This window comes from Gavialis gangeticus, unplaced genomic scaffold, assembly GCF_001723915.1.
Source record: "Gavialis gangeticus isolate Ggan-Ray unplaced genomic scaffold, GavGan_comp1, whole genome shotgun sequence".
NCBI classification, from domain to species: Eukaryota; Metazoa; Chordata; order Crocodylia; family Gavialidae; genus Gavialis; species Gavialis gangeticus.
Window position 1 is genome coordinate 157851463 of NW_017729025.1, and position 20282 is coordinate 157871744.

Sequence of the window (20282 nt, forward strand, 5' to 3'; positions counted from 1 at the left end):
CTAAATTGGTTGAAAAAACAGAAGAGTTTTAAAAAAAAGTCACAAATTCTGCAGACATATTTCCTGGGTGGATTCTAGTGGGTGGGAGGGGGTTGGGATTTGAGACTTAAAATTCAAACATTTCATCCTGTTCTTCCATTATTCAAAATCAAGAGAAAAATAAAAGACACCAGCATTTTATCAAATGTCCCCCAAATCTTTGCGCAATAAATGCAGATGACATTTTCCCCTGAAATCTGAAGAATTTCAGGCAATGCCGGTGAACACCCCAAAAATCAACAAGGCAGAACCAGCATCTTACAGAGCCTCCAGTGTGGTGTTGAAGACTCTTATCTTTCCTTAACTTGTGTGAGAACCTGTGGTGCTTTACATCACCCTGTCAAATCAAGCCTTGGAGAGGATGGTTGTTCATTAACTCAGAAAAGTACGATATGAATGCTTCCTAAGGGAACTCTCAGTTTTGTCTGAAATGGGATGTATTTTTTTGCTCCTGTGTTTCAAATGCCATGGTTTGCTCTCATCTAATTGATTTTAGTTTAGAATATCTAGGAACCTGCATGGGGTGACAAGGACCCAGTCCTTACGGAGACCTTCACTCTCCTTAAACTAAAGATTTTCAGTGAGGAGCAATCCAAGAAGCCATCTTAGAAAGAGTTTGATTGCCAGGCCTGCACAATATTAAATGCCTCAGTAGCTAAATTTCCCTGCAGCCAAAATACGTGATGGTTAAATTCCAGCCTGACTTGGTGAAAATCTTCATGGTAAAATTTCTCCTGGGAACTTTGTGGCAAACCTGAACTGTTTAGTTTGGGCACAAGATCACAAATTTACCCCTTGACCTACTAATGTCAGTGGACAGACCATGCTTAACTGTGTAACATCCACTGGAAAATAATATCATTAACAATTGGGGCTGGTGGGATCTGAAACTTGCATCCCTGCCATGGTAATGTTAGGAGGGAGGTGTTTGTCCAAAAGCTATTTCTGTACATAATCACAACGGAGTTACTTCTTCTCTCACATCTCAGTCCACTGAAGCTTTTCCAAGGCTTGCAGAATCCAATTCAAAGAATCAACATCTTCTGCTGTTGCTGCTCCTCCTTTTTACTAAATGGAACTCGTGAAGAGTAACATTTGGAAAAATAATTTCTGTCTTGATTTTCACAGTCCATTCACCAACAATATTTATTTACAGGAAGAGAGTTTAGGCACCATGCAAAATACTTGCAAGAGGGTCAGCGCGTCCTTAGTTTCTTCGTACTGGATGCCACATGGACACTGGTTTCCTTAAGGTGGCCAACATTTGATTCCAGTGTGTGATACCCATGCCACTGGCTGATGGGCCAATGATGACATGGCCAACATTTTCAGCTCTCCCATCTTCGCAACACTCTGCCACTGTCACTCGGAGAGATAAGTCCTGGAGGGACAAAGAAAACATTAATGACAATCTGTTGCATTATTATGTATGGGGGTTGCACTTCAGTGTCTCTCTGAATGACCATGATGCCACTTTGGTGCATGCAGTACAAAAACCCAACAGGAAGATGGGCTCTGTCCCAAGAAGTCTGCAACTTAAGTACAATGGTCAATCCACAGGAAAAAAATCATATGTAGGCAAAAGCCTACTTTGTCACATGTTTGAAGTAAGCTGTTGCTTATGAAAGCTTATGTCTCTCTGAACCAGTTAGTCTTGAACGTGCCACTCTTCTCTCCCTTCTGTTTAATATACATAATCCTGTACATAAAGTCCATCCAGATACATCTACCCTGCTTTCACAGCACTCTTGAGAATGCCACCAACAACCACAGATGCACCCACCCACTCCATCTTGTTTTTGATGGGGTGGTGGTGACCCCACCACCATGTGCTATCACTCTGAAGCATGCTAAGGGCAGAGATCATGAAAGTGGTACATGTGGAACAGGAGCTGACACATGGGGCCATCGTCTTAGGTAGCAACTTCAAGAGTCCCAGGGAAGTGGCGTAGACACACCTGCGAAATATCAATCTATATTTATGCTAGAGAACAGAACTGTTGGTGACTGAACTTGCAGGGTATGGTTTGTATTAGTGTAACCCCGTGCAGAGGCAGGACAGGAGGTAGGCATGCTGCTAGAAAGAAGCTGACATGAAGGCATAAGAGATAGTCAGCATGAACATTTGCTTTATCACACCTTCTGCCACCATTTGACAGCTCCCAGCATGTGAGTTATTTGCTGCTGTCTGTAGTATATTGGTGCCTGGAGATTTCCAGGCAGGGGTCAGGACTCCATTGTGTCAGGAGATGAGCAGACATGGAAGAAAAAGACAACCCATGTGCCAAAGAGCTCCCCAGCTCAGCTTTTAGTGACACTGGCCCCAGTGCCATTTGCCCAGGTGTGGCTGAGGAGGAAGTACAGTTAACCATTGTGCCAGCATTGCAGAGGAAAGATCAGAATCTCCCACGAGCAGGTCCACTCAGTATAAAAAGAAGTAAAGACTTATTCTACCTGCTCACATCAGGAAATACCATCCTGGACACACACAGGGAGCAGAACTGCTGAAGGCAATAGAATCACTCATTACAGAACAATCACTCTTTAATACTAAGGGAAAGAAGGATTTCTTGCTTACTGCGTACAAGATATTATGAGTAATCAGTACTAGAGAGCATAATGCAAGCATCAGCCCAAGACACACTGATATTGAATCTCAAGTCTGAGCTGATCATGCTACCAACACCTTGTGTGACCACACACAAAGCAGGGGAAGTCCTTAGTTAAGGTGGCAGCCTAGCCCTGCTTTTCATTAGGGCCCTGTGCAATTTTAAAGTAATAATTACATTGTGGAGAGGAGACCACAGAGCATCCCCTCACATCCCAGGCAGCTGTGGGGAATGGCTGGGGACCTACTCACGAGATGCCTTGACCAGAGTCTGTTGAAATCATTAGGAACCTCCACTATGACTCCACTGCACTTCAGATGAAACCCTGGGTGAGGAGGGTTGGAGAGAAAGCACACTCCCTTTACGGCAAAAGAGGAGCAGTCCAAGTTCTTCTTCCTACTTAGAGAGCACTGGCAAGCAACCAGCATGCTTCTGTTCATCTGGATGTCTGGGAAGGGAGTTCCAGCAGGACACACACCAGTACAATGGATGGCAACACTGCTAGCACCATGGTGAGCAGTTTACTGCAGGGCAACGATACTCTGGGGCAGGGGAGTCAAACACATGGCATGTGAAGCCTCTCTTTCCAGCTGCTGGGATACTGGAAGTTGGGAGGTGTGGTCTGCCACAGAATGTGGGGCCCTTTGGCCCCAATGGCCAGGGCCATCAGCAAGGAACTTGGCCCACCACCTTGGCCACCCCAAGTCCCCCACTATGCCCCCTGACTCCCACAGCTGCTGGTTTAGCAGGGGCAAGAAGTCCCCTATCCCTGAATCACTAATGCCACTGCTGGACCCCCACTACTATGAGCACTCTTACCCTGGATCCCTTGCTGCCTCCAGACCTGCCACTGCCAGATCCCTCCTGCCACCAGACATCTGCTCCCTGACCCCTCACTGCCTCTGGATCTGCCATGGCAGCCACCCATATGCTCTGGGCTGGATCTGGCCCACGAGGAGCCTCATGGTCATTATCCAGCCCAGGGCCCCAGGTGAGTCTAAAACCCCTACTCAGGAAGCTTCTTAGATTATTTTTCCTAGAATGATTCCTTCAGAGCTAGGACTGCTCACCGCTAGGCCAGGTTTCTGAGAGCAGCTGAGTGGTCCAAAGTCCCAATAGATGTTACTGAGGGCAATAGGGTCTCAGGACCTATCAGCACCTGGGGCTTGATCCAGTGAGTGATTCCACCTCCTGCTGACACTAGTGAGGTGCTCTCACAATAATCCATGCAGTACTCCTCTTTGGAGGTCTCATTATTAGGGCTGTGTCTGAATGAAGAGGCCTGGGTTGTGAGATCTGGGGCAGGTTAAGCCTGGAACTGAAGCTTATGGCTCTGATCCCAGGCCAGGTTACTTTCTGTTTAGCAGCTCAGAAGCCAGTGGGAAATGTGTTTTGGCTGTTTAATGAAACTATATGATTATTACACTATTGTATTTCAAAGAAAAGAAAACACATTTTTCATTCTGTTTGAAATTCCCTGTTACATTTGGGGTGCTCCTTTGCTGTTTTTGTGCTTTTTAAACAAATAATGTTGGTAGCAAAAAACCAATACTACTTGAACCATTCACTCAGAGGAAAAGGAAGAGGAAAAGTGAGCAAATGAGGGGGGTTGCCCTTCCCTGCAATCAGAATAAAGCTTTGCAGTTTTGCCTTTAACCAAAAGGGAAGGGGGTAGGGGTGGGGGGAAGAAACCTTAAACCATTTTTTCTGAAATTAGTTTTTTTTTCCCCACAAAGGCCAGGGAGACACTGGCTGCTGGCCAGAGTGTTTTCCCCTCCTTTAGCTGTCCTTCAGCTCCTCCAGCACATCAGAAGCTGGGAGGAGGCAGTCATTTTCCCAAAGCGGGGCATTTTGCCCCACACCAGACCCCACATGCAGGGGCCTGTGCCTCAGCAAAAACCAGTGGCCCAAATATTTTTGCTGTAACAAATACACACCCTGCATGTGGGCACTCATCTGGCCATGCCCTGAAAGTCTTGGCAATGCTTCCTCCATTCTATCACGTTCTTAGGTGATAGACCTAGCTTCCCCATCTCCATTTACCCACTGCTTGCTGCCTTTCCTGGCATTGTTGAGATACATTTATCTCTCTGCTCCTTATCCACCTGTTCCTGTCCCCAGTCATTCCTGCTCAAGATGGCAGAAACAGGGCACTGCTGCTTGTCAGTAAGCTCTTCCTTGCTTCCCCCTTTGTTATCTGTCCTTAGAAGGGGTTTCCTTCAAGGCAGGTTTATTAGCTGCGACCACAGGAGCCTCTGGATTACTGAGGAGCAAAGAAAATTACATTCTCCTTCCAGGCCACAAAATGATTCTAGTTAGATATACCCTGCCCCAGCTACAGGACTTAATTTGAATGTTTCTGATAAGCTTGAGGGAACTCCAGCCAAGGTCTCTTCCCCATCAAGAATGCTTGTAAACTCAGGGAGATTTCAGAGGAGCTGTAACTGTTAGCAGGGCTGAGATAGACTGAAGATTCACAGCTCTGTCTCTAGTCTGGACTTTGGGTGCCTTTGATGGAGTCTCCTTGTGTAGTCCTTGGCAATGATCCTTTACTGCATTCTACCTGGTAGACCCAAAGCTGGGTGTTAGGCTGGTCTCATCAGCTGTGTAAACATTTCTGGTGTAAGGGCTTCTATTAAGCCTTTGCCTGCCAAGTCCTAGGGAGGCTCACCTGCAGGACAATGGCTGGCACTGAGAAAATCATGGCCTCATTGAACACCGGGTTTGTGTCATCTCTCTTCGCTGCCGTCTTCTTCTTGCTGATCTTCCTCCCATCCTGAAGCAAGTACACTTTGACAAAAGGATCTGTTTGGACAAAGAGGAGCAAAGAACCACTGTTAGCCAACTGCCCTCCACTGGTAAGCAGAGACCAATGCAAAAAGCAGTCTCTCGTTGAAGTCTCCCAGTCAAGGTGAAGAGAATGGAAATGTGCATGTTAAGTCTTTAGAGCAGGGAGAATCATGCTGTTCTGTGTTTGCAAAGCACCTAGCACATTTGGGATGATGGGCCATATAACTGAGCCTAGTACGTGCCACCATAATATGTGTGACTATATAATCTATTAGCAGACATGAGAAGTACCCAAATAAACTCCTTACACATGAATGCAGAACAAGCCATCCTCATGGAACCACAGGATCCCTCCTCCCCACCACGATGCTAATAAGGCTGCAAAGAAACTGTGGTTGTGAGTGATACTGCCCACTGGGTGACCAATACATTGACTTTCACTGACAATCTCTCAGTATTCCTGATGCTACTGTAAATAGGAGATAACCACTACTACTGCTGGCAGTGGCAGGACATCCCAGGAAGAGGATGTGAGGAAGATCTCAGTGTGGTTTAACTTTGGGTTGGTTGTACTGTCCAGACTCATGACAATGCCCTATGCCAGGGGTGGGCAAAATGTGGCCCACAGGCTGGATGTGGCCCGCCAGGCCATTCTATCCGGCCCATGGGGCCCCTAAAAAACTTAGAAAATTAATATTGATCTGGCCCCTGGCTGCCTGTCATGCAGCCCTCGATGGCTTGTTAAAACTCTGTAAGCGGCCCACTGCCCGAAATAATTGCCTACCCCTGCCCTATGCTCTAATGCTCCTGAGACATGGCCCAGGTAAGCAGCCCAACCAGCCTGCAGCCTTCCCCTGACCATGCTTCTAGGGGGAAGAGCAAACAACCCTGAGTCTCAGTCAGAAGTGGCTCTTTGTTGCACTCACCTGCAGTCACTTTGCCATTAGTCCACACGAGATTTTTGGCTTTGACCACAACCACAGTCAGCCGCTCTGCTGTGGGCAGGTAACTCAGAGAAAGCAGGATTTCTCCCACCGAGTCCACTGTCTGCAGGACACAATACATCATTCATCATGTGAGAGCAATACTGCCCCCCAAGTTTCAATCATGGGAAAGAGTAAGAAGCAGGAAAGGCTTCACCAGTATGAGGGCAGAGGCCTCTGGTGGTTTTGCTGTCAAAAGGAAGGATGGTCTGCAGCTAAGTACACTAGCCCAGGGACGCTGGAGACTAATGTTCACATCTCTGCTCTACTATAGACTCTTTGTATGGCCTTAGGCAAGTCTCTTGGCCTCTGCATGCTAGGTTCTTACAGATGGAGACAATGGCACTTCATACCTCACAGGATAAATTCCCTGTGAGGCTGATGGGTGCTACACAGAGAGACATCCATGTTCATCATGTAAAGTCCCTGTGCGTGATGTCCAGCTATTGTGAATGGCAACAGAACCAGACAGAAGCCTTGACCACCTGCCCCCAGCTCTGCCTGAGGGTCATGAGAGGAAGCCAAATGGCAGCGAGAGCTGGATTCTCACTAGGAAGCATTGACATTGCTGCTCAGTCTTATACCAGCCACAGATCTGCCTGTCCCTGATGGGGACATGCTACTTCACCCTCAGACTGGAGAAGTCTTGGAGGTAAACACCACCACTGCATTTAAAGGGGCAAGAATTCATCCAAAAACCTGAGCAAACCCTGATCCAAAGTCCCAAATCCAAACACCTTGAACTCTTGGGTCTGGACATCAACTGTGTGGTACTCAGGTCTGTCTACAGTAGGAACATTTTGGGAAAGCTGAGATAACAATGGGGGAAGCAGAGATCCTGCTTCAGAGAGCCAGCTGATTGTCTGGAGAGCAGAGGGAGGACTCCCCTGCCCACCCAGATGGGCTGGCAAGGACCTTCCTTCACAGCATGGCATAATGGCCTGATAGCCTGGTCTGGGGTGACAATACTTGGGTTCTCAGCTGAATGCCAAGCTCTTTTGCTGCAGTCTCAGCTCCAGTGTTCAAACCAAATGGCACAGATGAAAACCTTCATGGTACATCATATCCTGGTTGTGAAGGGGGTCTGGGGATGACACACTTAACCCAGCTCTGCACAAATCTGATGCAGTGAGTACTGAACCAGTGGTGACCCATCTTCTCTCATTTTCAGTGAATCCCATTAACCCCAGAATGAGACCTCACCTTGTTCATGTCCTGCAGGTACAACCAGGCATTGAATGGCCGGATGGCCAGGTCCAGGTCCGACAGCTTTAGCTCTGCTACCCCAGTGCTGATGTTCCTCTCATCCTCATCAATGCCAAAGACAGAAAACCTCAAGCTGTTTTCCTCCAGTGCAGATGGGTCCAAGGGAATCGAGAACTTCTCATCAAAGAAGACAGAATAGGCACTCCTCTGAATCTGCCAAGAGAAAGGCCAAGTTCAAGGTTATGGCTCCAAGAACAAGAACATGCCATGGAGACGAATTATTGGGGGATGGGAGAAGGGCTCAAAGATTCTCCCTTCAGATGTAAGAGGCCAGCAGCATTGTAGGGCTAAGTGTCAGGGTAGATTTGCCAGAGCCATAGGTTCAAATCCACTAAGGGAGACCTAACTTTTTATTCTTCTTGGGTACAGGCAGGCAAACCTTCATGCCATTTTCTGGATCAGGAAGGTTTTGATGCACAACACTGAGCAAGGCTACCCTGCTCAAGATAAAGAATCAGGGCCAAGTTTCCAAACAGGCTGTTTAGTGATAGCTGCGCCCACCAGCACTATCAGGACAAGCATCAGATACATGCCCTTTTTTAAAAACAAAGGACTCCCCAAAATTGCCACCTCAGACCATCATTGCCAACAAGAAATAAAAACTGATACACAAAACAACCTACAAAATGCCACAGCTAGAAACAAAGACAATGAGGGCATTACCAATGCCACTGCTATTGCAATGAGAGGGAACTTTCTGGTTAGTATATCACAGAAAAACAGAGCTGGAAGGGACCTTGACAGATCATCTAGTCCTGCCCTATACTCAAGGCAGGAGCATCCCTGACTAACCCATCCCAGACAAGCATCTGTTTAACCTGGTCTTAAAAACTCCCAGTGATGGAGACTCCAAATCCTCTGTAGGTAGTTTTTTTAATGCTTACCCATGCACATGCCTGGAAAATTCTTTCTAATATCCAACCTGAATCTCTTTTGTTGCAATTTATGAGTGTTATTTCTTGTCTTGTCTCCTGAGGACACTGGGAACAATTGATCACCATCCTCTTTACAGTCACCCTTTTTGTACTGAAGACTGCTTTCACATCTGCTCTTAGTTTTGTCATCTCTAGCCTAAACAGTCTTAGTTCTTCCAATCATTCTTCATGTGTCACATTTTCCAGACCTCTAATCAATTTTGCTGTTTTCCTCTGGACTCTTGCCAATTTGTCCACATCTTAAAGTGCAGTGCCTAAAACTGGACACAGAACTCCAGGTGAGGCCTCAAGTGTGCTGAATAGAGAGGAAGACTTACTTCTTGTGCCTCATATATGGATGGCACACCCAAGTGATATCGGACCATTTTTTCCTCAATTAATCCAGCTCATTTTGTATCAATTTCTGCCCTTTAACTTGTCTGTGACCCCACCTAGCTGGGTTATCTGCAAATTTAGTAAGTGTGTAGTCAGTTCCATCCTCCAAATCATCAATGAAGCTTTTGAACAGTACTGGACTCAGGACCAAAACCACACTTGATTTGTATCTGTGTAGCTGTACAGGTTTATCAACTTTGGGCTAAAGGAAACATTGCAGCAAAGAATTGATGATGCAGAGAAGTCTGGGGATGCTGAGCAATCTCTACTCATGCCCACCACAATGGGGAGTGGAGGGTAATGTACAGCATAGATTGCAGGTGTTTATACCAGCGGGGTGGGTGTGTGTGTGTATGCATGTTATAGATGAACCCTCTGAAGCACATTAAGAGAAAGCAGCTAGGTGTGGTATGAAGGAGTGCTGTTCAGGTAGCAGGGATGGGAGGAGCATAATGGGATTTAAAGAGCCAGTGTAGTGAGATGCAAGTGTTTAGTCCTGCAAAGTCACAAAGCTTGAGTTCCCTTTGCATGTGACAGCACAGCCAAGGTGGAGGGGAAGGGTGGGCTGAGCTATTAGGGCCTCACCTTGAAAGGCAATGAGCTCTTTCCATTCCCACTGAAGTCAGCACGTGATCATAACCAGACTCTGTGCATATGTCCCAGAGCCCATGGAATGGGCAGAAGGGAAAGAAGGGAAGCTTATGGTGCATGCATATGTGTACATGTGCACAGGGAAATATAAGAAACCTAGGTCATATCATATTGGGGTGCCAATCCCCTGCACAAATGCAGGATTTGCTGTTCCTAATACATCCCAGGTAGTTCCCAACCAGCCTTTGCTTGGTGGTGAGTATTACTATTGGCTCAGAGTCACCTGCCACTGTCTACCCTAGAGGTGGCTGCCTTTCAGAGATAGGCAGGTGAATTCTGGTTGCATACTTTTTGTGTGGCAGTCAGGGAACCAGATGTGGAAATAGCAGCTTTGTGACCAAGGGCAAAGCTTCTTAGCTCCTCAGAAGATGGGCCATAACCAGCCTGTGCATTGCAGCATTGGTGTCTATGGCTAGGGACAGATATTCAAAAAACCTGAGCCTGAATTGATTCAATCTTTGGAGGTTAGTCTAACCTGCAAAGCTTGAATCGATTTGGAGGTGGAGAGACATTCCCTTTTCATTCCAGAAATGCAGGACCATGCCTGCAGTGGCTCAGGCTAGAAGCTGGGGGTGGGGGGGCGCTAGAGCAGTCCTCCCTTCCTTTTGATTGTGCTGAATGGGGTGGGGGGGTATGGCCAGGCCTGGGCAGGACTTCTGATTAGGGAAGGGTTTCCTCCCACCTAGCAGCCCAGCAGGGAGTTGATAACACAGTGTTTATCACCCCTGACTCGCTGTTTATCAGCCCATTAAGAAAACAAAACTTCTCTCATTAGTTCAAGCTCTTAAACAACTTTTTTTCCAAGGAAGGAATGGAGGGACATTACCAGCTACCTGTTGATTAGCTCCAAAAAGCCCTATGCTGACACTGTCCTGTCTGCTAGCTAATGTTGTGAGGTGTTCGTGTAAGGCAGAGTGGAGCGGGGAATCCCTGCTTCAGCAGGGAGTGGTGAGAGGGAGTTGGGGAGCAGGAGGAAGCCAGGCACCTGCAGTCTCTTGCCGGAGCTGCAGCCAGGCAGCAGAGGGGTGGGGCCAGCCCAGTTTTTTGAAGCAGAGAGCCCTGCCCAGCCTGGAGAGCATGCCATGATGCTGGGGGACTCTGATTTAACTTAAAGCAGGAAGGGGTCTGGGACAGACATTGCATAAACCTGTTTGACCCAAATCAGTTAAGTCTGACACTGCATTCAGCCAGGTTTATCTCAAACCTATTTCTGCCATTTTCAAAATGGTTTATGTGCACTGAACATCTGGTCTGTTACAGATTTAAACCAGTTTCTAATCATTTAAACTGGTTTCTGTGTAATGTCTGTCCCTAAGCCCATGTGGACTGCAATGGCCCGCCATTCATTCAGAAGCAAAAGAATCAAAAAGAAGCAAAGCAAGAGGAACAAGTGGGCAGCACAATTCATGCCTGGGGCACACCAGCCCAGCTCCCCTGCATACAGCATGGGGGGGTGGGGGCTATGCTGGTGTATACCAGCTGTGGATCTGCCCCCCCACCTCCAAGCTGTCCCAGTCTCTGGGGAGTCCCCTTTGTGCTGGATCTCCCTATGAAGCTTATTTTATAATTGCCCAGACATGGATCTACTGATAATGTAAAGGACAGGTTCCTGTGTGCCTGCAGGAAACCACTTCCCTCTTCTTACCAGCCTTCTGCTATTTAGGCCTGGGGAGGGAATCCCTGACCCGCACCAGGCAGGTTCTAGGCGTGCTTGCACTCAGGGTCAAGTGCATTCAATTGGAACAGCTCCTCCCTCTGAGCAGTGCTCTGGGCACAGTTTCCCGATTAGAGCGTTCTCTGCCTGCTTGCTCCAAAAGGCTCTAAACTGGCTTTACTATTCAGCTACTTAAGCAAAAACAGCCTCCAAGTCAGGCAGCTTTTGCCAGCAAATGGCCAGCTTGGGGAGCTGACAGCCTGAGGCGAAGTGATCGCTGCCCTCCAAAAGATGCCTGGCTCAGAAACCATTATAGAGACATTATAGAGAGCTTTGAGGCTCTTTTCTCTCTGTGTAACAGGCCTAATGATGATGATAAAAGGCCCAGTGCTGAGTCTCACACTGAATTTTCCCTCTACTGAGCTGAGAAGGTGACTTCTTATTTCACAGTGCTGTAAGTGGGGCCAGAATTAGGGCCTTGTGCTGGCCATCTTCCAACTGGAGAAAGCAGGGCTCAGACATGGATCCTCATCACAAGTGGACTGCAACTAAGGCCAAGAGAAAACTCCTCCACTTTTTGGGGCTGTGGAATCTCAAGCACTCTGCATCACCAAAATTGCCGACGCTTCAGAGAAATTAAAGGCCAGTCCTGTAACCAATGGGAAAGCAGGATTTTGTGTCCGACATTCCGACCCAGTTCCAACATTCCGCTCCAATTCTAACCTGGTTCTAATGTCTGGGACAAGATATGCACTGCAGTGGCTGCGCTGAGGAAGTGTCCAGACTGGATCGAGAAAGTGATGCCTTTGAGAACATGAAGCTATAAACCAGCCCCTCCCCCCCCATGCTTTCCCCTACTCCCAGCGTGCGTGGGAGGCTTGCAAAATAAATGAGAAAGCTTGCAGTTCAAAGCCAGGGGAAGGCTGGCATGCCATTCCTCAGGGAGAGTGCTGTAACTATGTCCACTAGAGGAGATCCCCACCCCCACCTCCCTCTTCCTCTGCAGCTGGGGATGTATTTATCTGAGCCCAGATGTCAGTTCTATCAGCTTTCACTTAAGAGAGGCAAGGACTGCAAAAAACAGCTGAACGGTGCAGGAGTGTGTGCCTCTGTAAGGCTAGGTAACCAGCAGCAGAGCCGACAGTGCACCAGTGAACAGAAAAGCTCTCAAAGCGCAGCAGCTTCAGAAATTCCTTGCCCAGGAGAACCTTTCCATCACCAAGGTCATACCTTGTGAAATATGAAACATCTTAACAAGAAAAGAGCATAATTCAACATCCTGCTTGCCATCAGACACTTTTGAGGTAAACAGACAGCTTCAACTTTGATCTGAGCCCAATTTGAATAAAATGAACTTTTCCAACCAGGAGAAATGACACCACCCTCCAGTTCTCCTGTACAATATGAATTTTCAGCGAGAAATGTTGCAATTTCTGCATTCTCCTATGCTTGAGGAAGGGTGTGCACCCAAAAGCTTGCAAAGAGAGATTTTTTTTTTTTGTGTGCAACTGTCTAGTTGGTCTAATAAAAGATATTGCCTCTAGCACACTGACTACAGCTTCAGAAAGATGTTCTGCATTTCAGCTAAATGGGGCTGCTGGTGCCAGAAATCAGATGGATTGTTCTGCAAATGCTGTGTCACCTCAGGGACAGGACACTGGGCAAGGAGCTCGGTGCCTCTTGGGCACATTGATACCATTCAGTGCTCATGGGAGTGCTGCCCTCAAGCATGCCTCCCACCTTTCCCTGCCTGCTATGGATGAGCCTATCTTGGAAACAAGATTGTGAAGCGGCTTTGAGGAACCCCCCCAGTGTCCATCTCAAGTTCTTGGTCTCTAGCATGCAGTGAGAGGTGTTCAGAGAGCCCTGGTTTCATTACTAATGAGCACTGTTTACATGGCTGTAAACAGAGCAAGACCTTACAGTCATAACTGAGAAAGGCAGTCAAGGGCCAGCTCTCCATTTTACAACCCAGTTTGACAAAGCTTTACAAGGCCATATTAGGCAAGGGTGGGAATAGGATGCAGGTCTTCAGTACAGCACACCTGACTAATCCAGTCACACTGCATCTCAGCATGAAAATGCCAAATTTATGAGGTCCTATCTCCAACCTCTGCTTTCCCCTCTAGTCCGCACTCCTCTTTTGAGACCCTGCAAAACACCCCTTGACTTCCGGGGCCCTGCCATGCTGCTTTGACAAGCCAATAGCTGATAACTACTGGCCAACCAAGTGTTAAGTCTCTCTGTAGCGGCTGATTCACACAGACAAAACATTTGCTTCTCTAACTCAAGTGCTAGCAATGTGAATAATATCCGTACATCATTTGAACATGGCCTGATCCCCAGAGAGAAGCGAAGCACTCGTGTACTCATCGAGGGTCACCTCTCATTATCATTAGTACCAAACAGGAGCAGGGAATCAGTCTGGGCTTGTAATTACTTCCTGGGCATCAAAAGGGTAGCAATTATATCTGGCATTGAATAATCCTGGCATCAGCTGTTATGAGGGAACTGTGTTACCACTGGAGCAGGCAGACACTAATAAAAGTAGCAATAGCATTTTGACTTTGATCCTGCTCCATTCAGAGGTAAAGGTATAGCAATTTAGCTCCCTTGCATAGCTACAGGATCATCCAAACATCACAGCTACATCATAATTCCTGATATGTGGTAGGTGATGGGGTGAGGAGGAAGGAAAGGACCAGTAACAAATTCTTTCTCCCTTGAAATTGTTAAAAGTTAAGTCTGTCCATAGCCAAAGATCAAAAGGAGCAAGCAAATTAGACTGGATTCTGTTTTCATTTATGCTGGGGTGTGGGAGTAAAATGCCAAGGACTTCAGCAAAATCACTGTGGACTAGTACCACAGGAACATGGAGACACAAAAGCAAAGAGACCATCTAGGACATCAAATCGTGTCCCTTGCACAGAGATCAGGATGTGGCCCAGTGCGTGTGCTCCAGGTTTGGATCCCTTGTTGCACATTGCAGTCACCCACTGGCCATCTGGTGGTAGAGAGATGGACTGCTACTTACTCCCTCTTTGTCTTTTCCCTGGTTTGCCTCATTTCTTCTTCTAACACTGAGAGAGTGTGCAGGTTTAGGGGGAAACCCTTGCAAGCTCAATAGGCCAAGGAACTGCTATGGTCTCCCATCACAGGCCCTTTTTATTGCAGCTAGCTTGATGCCATAGCACTAGATTCAGAACCCTGTATTTCAGGCTGCTCATGTGCAGTGTAATTTCCATTAAACAGCCCACTGGAGAGGCTGAAACATTTTAGAAGTAGTATTTCCCGTTGGTATTTTTAAGCAAGATATACTAATATTGGTTATCCTCTAATAAACACAAGCAGAGAGAGTTTCCTCTATCACGGTGGGAACAGCCCAGAAACAGTGGGTTATCTTGTTAATGCTGATTTGTGTTTTTAAAAGCTTGGATCTCCACCACTACTTTTACAGGATCAGACACATTCATCTAGCCTCATACAAGCGATCACAGAGATTGCTCATACCTTGAGAAGCCCCAGCACAGGTACAACACAGATCAGGTGACACTTGGCACCTGGCAGTTCCCTCCCCAGAAATAATGGAGCAGCCCAATGGGGCTTAGTGGCCCAGTAGAGTTAAGTCCGGTGAGCTTACCCTCAGTCTGCACTGGGGAGTAAACCCACAGGTGACTATTTTCTACCTTGTGGCCAATGACTGGACTAGCAGTGTGAGCTGCCTGCCGTGAGACATGTGGGCAGAACTGTGCAGGAGCTGGGCTGGCAGAATTCAGGAACTGCAGCTCAGGATGGGTAGGGAGGTGCAGCTCAGGACCACTGGCTCCTAATGGATGCAGAGTGGGGAATACCAAGCTGTGCCCACTATACCAATGGGCACTGATCCTTACCTAGAAAAGGTGGGTGGCTGGCTGATTGCTTCCACTCCTCAAAATGCTGCTATTGCAGAGAACTGGCAGCCAAACACATCTATATATTCCAGGGTAGAAGACAGCACAGGCCTATTTGTTGTGCCGTGACCGTGAGCATGTGGCCACCAGCAACTACAAGCTCCTTGCAGCAGCTAGGAGGAGGCCACTTGGGGCACAACAACACAATCCTTGAGAGAGCAAACAACAAAGCAGGGATGGGAGTGAAGGTTTCAGGTTAATAACCAGGGGGCCAAGGGAGGGCATTGAGCAGAGAGCTCTGGCCAGCACTCACACTCCTCAAAGGCATCTAAGGAGCTGTTGGATGCCACCCAGGGAAACTCTGTTGGTAGATGTGCACAAGCAAGGGAAAGGAGGACAGCCTCACAGCTGCCTGGGTCCCAGCCAGCCAGCAACTCCTTCCTGGTATGGTAAATAGGCGGTCTGGCTAGGGCCAGGAGGAGACTGGCCAGAAGGTCCTGGGAGTTGGTGGGGCTACAAATGGGGTGTGCATAAACTAGAAGGTCCTTAAGAAGAGGTTCCTGAGAAGGTGGAAGAGGGGCTGCAGCCCAGAAGACAGCACAGGAACTGACAAAAAAAAAAAAAAAAAAATCAATGCTTAGCAGAACTCAGTATAACACAAGGGCTCCTGTCCATCTTGCACTTTTCCTGGGTCCACATGACAAAAATCACCATTAAGCTAGCTAAATCACATCTGCAGATCCATGTTGTCAGCTGATTTTATTGCTTTAGGTTTTTTGTTTTTTGTTTTTTTATCATGGTCATTTAAAATGCCTCCGACATGTTTTATTGTTAGCTCCTGAATTACTTCCGTGAGAATTTTTTTTTCATTGTATTAATTTTTCAACAGGTATCTGACTTTTGCCTGAAAATGGAATTTTCCCTTCTTTGCAACAATTTCACCAGCAGGTGCCGTTTGGGTTCACTCTGAAATCCATGGAATTCCTCTTGCAATGATTCAACAAGAACCCAGTGCTAATCTTGCAAATTTTTCCTGGTTATTTCAGATTAATGAAAAATACAACGAAAAAAAAGGTTCCCTGTTTTCACATGCACTTTGCTTCTAGCTGGCCTTTTCCCTGCTGCCACTTTGCCCCCCTAGCCGCTTATCAGAGCTGGCCAGGCTCAGCCTCAGCCTCTGCCATCCCAGCCAGCCCCCCAACTTTTTATCCTGCTCGTGCTGAGAATTTCGGGGCCCCCACACCAGTTTTTGTCACTCTCAACAAGCTAATCTACACAGAGAGGTTTATGAGCCTCTGAGTGATACAGCCCAAGTATTTCAAGCTGTATATGCTCATGTATTTAAAATCAAAAGTCCCAGGTACATTGGCCTAGCACCCCCTCCCTCTTCCCCTGCCATGCCAAGGAACTGCATTTCATCCATTTCTGGAAATAGAGTCACTTTCTTCCAGTGATTTCAATTATATGTAGCAACAGGCAGAGGTTAAAGCAGCAAATATGACTGTTTTCCCCTACAGCTGAGGGCTTAGATGCTTTGTGGTATATGCTGAGAGACATGACTGGGGCTAAATAGCTAGGTGAAATGGTTCACAACAAGAGTCATTGCTTGATGAACTTCTAGCCTGGCAGAGACCTGGTACAAAAACAGGTCAGGACTTATGGGCCATCACTCTTCCTGCCTCATATTCTCACATCATTCCCACTCAGAAAGGGGATAGGAAATGAGAGAGGTGAAGGCAGAGCTCTTAAGAAATGGGAACTATTTGAGCTCTACTGCTGATGTTTTCAGTGGCCTGAATGCTGATGCAAAGACTCAGCATAGGCACACAGCTAGTAGAGCTGAGTTATTCCTAGCATGAGCAAGACACCCGAGTTGCAGCAGGCCTCCTGGCTCACCAGCCTACTAACTCCACTGAACCAAGAGAAAACAGAGGTGTGACCCCCTAATCAACCAGGGTGGGTTGGATATAAGTGAGTGGATAAAAGGGAATTCATCTGAAAACCTTGAGGGTGAAAAACAAAGCTGGAAAACCAATGAGGAAAGTTTTTTAGAAACAATGAAAGGACTTTTGTACTGGCTTGTCAGTATTACAGAACTGGTCCTTCCCACTCCAGCTTCATAGAAACATTGTGGGAGGGCCCTCAGATCTCATTCAACCACCTGCTCAATGCCGGAGCATCCCTGACAAAATCATCCCAGCCAAGTGTTTTGTCTAACCCAGTGGTTCTCAATCATTTTGGACTCCAGGCACGCTTCCACAACTATTGTGCATTGAGTGGAACTCAGTTTCAAAACTAATTTATGGATTACAGTGCTTGCTTCCTTGAAGAGGGGCCTGGGAATAGAGATGGGGGATCATCCAGGCAGGGACAAGTCTAAGCCTGAGCTTATCTGCTTATCTCCTAACACCTCACTTATCCTCACATCACGAGCACTCTTCAAATGATCAGGGGGCACCCCAGGGTGCCCCAGCACCATAGTTGAGAATCACATCCTGCTCTTAAAAATTCCCAGGGATAGAGATTCCACACACTCTCTAGGTAATCTTTTCCTGCACTTTACCAATCTCAAAGTTAGTAAGTTCTTCTTAATATGTAACCTAAATCTCCCCTGGTGCAATTTCAGCTCATTACTTCTTGCCTTGTCCCCTCCAGCTACAGAGAACAATTATCTGCCATCCTCTTTATAAAAACCCTATTTCTACTGAAAAACTATTATCAAATTCCCCCATCAGTGTTCTGTAGACTAAATAGCCCCAGTTTTTTCTGTCATTACTCTCATGTCATGTTCTCCAGACGTCTAATAATTTTTGCTGCTCTCCTTTGAACTCATTCCAATTTGTCCACGTCTTAAAGTGCAGAGCCCAAAGCCGGATGAGATACACCGCAGAAGGCCTCACCCGTGTCAAACAGTGCAAAAGAATCACCCCTAGAAACTTGCAAGTAATGTTAAAAATGTAAGAACATAAATGGGTCAGACCAATGGCCCCTCTCACCAAGCATCCTGTCTCCAGCAGTGGAAGGGGTAGATACTAGAGTGATCTCTCCCCTATTCAATGCCCTTCCTGGCATCCACCATTATTATTTTAGACATGCCAACAGAAACATCACAAACTATTCTATTCAAGAGCCATTAATAGATTGATCATCCATTAATTTGTCTAGTCTCTTTTTTGAACCTGGCTATGCTCTCTGTCTTTAGCACTTCCTATAGCAATGAATTCCACAAGTTAATGTGCTACATAAAAAAAGTACTCTCTTGTAAGTTTTAAACCTGTCTCCTGCTAATTTCAGTGGATTCCCCCTAGTTCTAGTATTCTGGGACTTGTTCATGAACAACAGCTTCCTGTTCACTTGATCCACACCCTTCATGATTTTATAGACCTCTATCATAATCCCTCTCAGCCTTCTCCTTTCCAAACTGAAGAGTCAAAGCCTTTTTAGTCTCTCCTAGTATTGCAACTGCTCCATGCCCCAATCATTTTGGTTGCCCTTCTCTGTACCTTTTTAAATTATATTACATCCTTTTTGAGATGTGGAGGCCAGACCTGCACACAGCATTTAAGATGCGGACACACCATGGGTTTGTATAATGGTATAATATTCTCCCATTTTGTTTTCAGTTCCCTTCTTTAGTGGGTATGTCTACACATGCAATTAATTTGAAGTAGGCTTACTGCACAGTGAAAATACTGTGCAGTAAACCTTCTGGGGAGCACTTCTACATATGCTCCCTCTTGGGAGCAGATTTGCTTCCAATGGGAGCAGCCTGGAAAGGATTGCTCCCACCCTGTTCTGCCCCCCTGCAGCATTCAGGGAAAGCTCCAGGCCTCCTCTGTGTGCTAGCCCAGGGTCTGGCAGGGAACACCGGGCCAGGAGACAACCATCTCCTGGCCCTGTACACCTCGGGAGGGGTCCTGATGTGGATGGAGCAGGAGAACTACAGTTGCAGAGCTCTACCTACCCATGCACATGGGGACAAGCTCTGTGCCCAACGGGGCTTCCCTGTGGTTGGCCAGGACCTGTCTCTGCCTGGGGCAGGTCCCAGCCAGCTCCAGGCTGCACTCCTCCTCCACAGCTGTTTCCCAGCCTTGTGCCCCAGTCAGGCAATTGGGGCATGGGGCTGGGAAAGAGCTATGGGGGAGAGGCTGGGTAGGGAACCCTCCCCATGCAGGGAGCTCCTGGCTCCAGCTCCACAATCAGAGCAGGGGCTGGAAGCTGCCTGCTGCTGGGGCAAGGGGACATTGTCCCAGCCCAGACTCTGCCAACAGAGCCCACCCCGGCAGCAGCCAGCTCCAGGCGCAGACAGCAATCTCCTGCCCCCTGCTGCCCTGCTGACTGGGAGCAAATTTGCTCCCAACTGGCCATCCACACATGCATTACTGTGCAGTAACTACTCCACAGTTCATTTGCTACCTGGATTTGCAGGTAGCAAATGAACAGTGGAGTAGACCAATTTACGGTGCAGTAAGCATCTGCACATGTAGACAGTGATGCTTACTGCACAGTAAATTGGTCTACTGGGCAGTAAAGCATCTTGCGTAGATGTACCCAATGATGCCGAACACTTCATTGACTTTTGATCATCACTCCACACTCAGCTGTTTTTTGAACTACTGCCTACAATGACTCTAAGGTCCCTTTCCTGAATCATAACATCTAGTTCAGAACCTAGCTTCATATACATATAGTTGAGGTTATTTTTCCCCTGGCGCATTACCTTGCATTTGTCAACATGGAAGGTCATCTGCAATTTTTGCTCATATTAACACTTGCCAGTATGCTATTTGTCTTTTTTCCCCCAACACTGTCACACTGTTGGCTCATATTTAGCTTGCAGTCCACTATAAATATATATTTAGTCTATAGAGTTATTATATATCTAGAGAAGAAAAGACTGAGGGGGGATTTAATAGCAGTCTTCAGCTACCTGAAGGTGGTTGCAAAGAGGATGGAGCCAGACTGTTCTCAGTGGTGGCAGGTGACAGAACAATGAACAAAGGTCTCAAGTTGCAGCAAGGGAAGTTTAGGTTAGGTATCAGGGAAAATTGTCTCACTAGGAGGGTAGAAAAACACTGGAACAGGTTACC

General features: G+C 47.0%; 1 protein-coding gene across 1 annotated transcript in view; it reads right to left on the minus strand.

The window, feature by feature from the left end:
- Nucleotides 1–1086: 1086 nt before the first annotated feature.
- Nucleotides 1087–20282, minus strand: part of SYT12 (synaptotagmin 12) — an 87515-nt gene continuing 68319 nt past the window's right edge. The window contains exons 5-8 of the mRNA XM_019519851.1: nucleotides 7625–7840; nucleotides 6365–6485; nucleotides 5320–5453; nucleotides 1087–1420 (exon numbers count right to left, since the gene is read on the minus strand). Coding sequence (XP_019375396.1) covers nucleotides 1247–1420; nucleotides 5320–5453; nucleotides 6365–6485; nucleotides 7625–7840 — 645 coding nt within the window. The 3' untranslated portion in view covers nucleotides 1087–1246. The remainder of the gene's footprint in view (nucleotides 1421–5319; nucleotides 5454–6364; nucleotides 6486–7624; nucleotides 7841–20282) is intronic.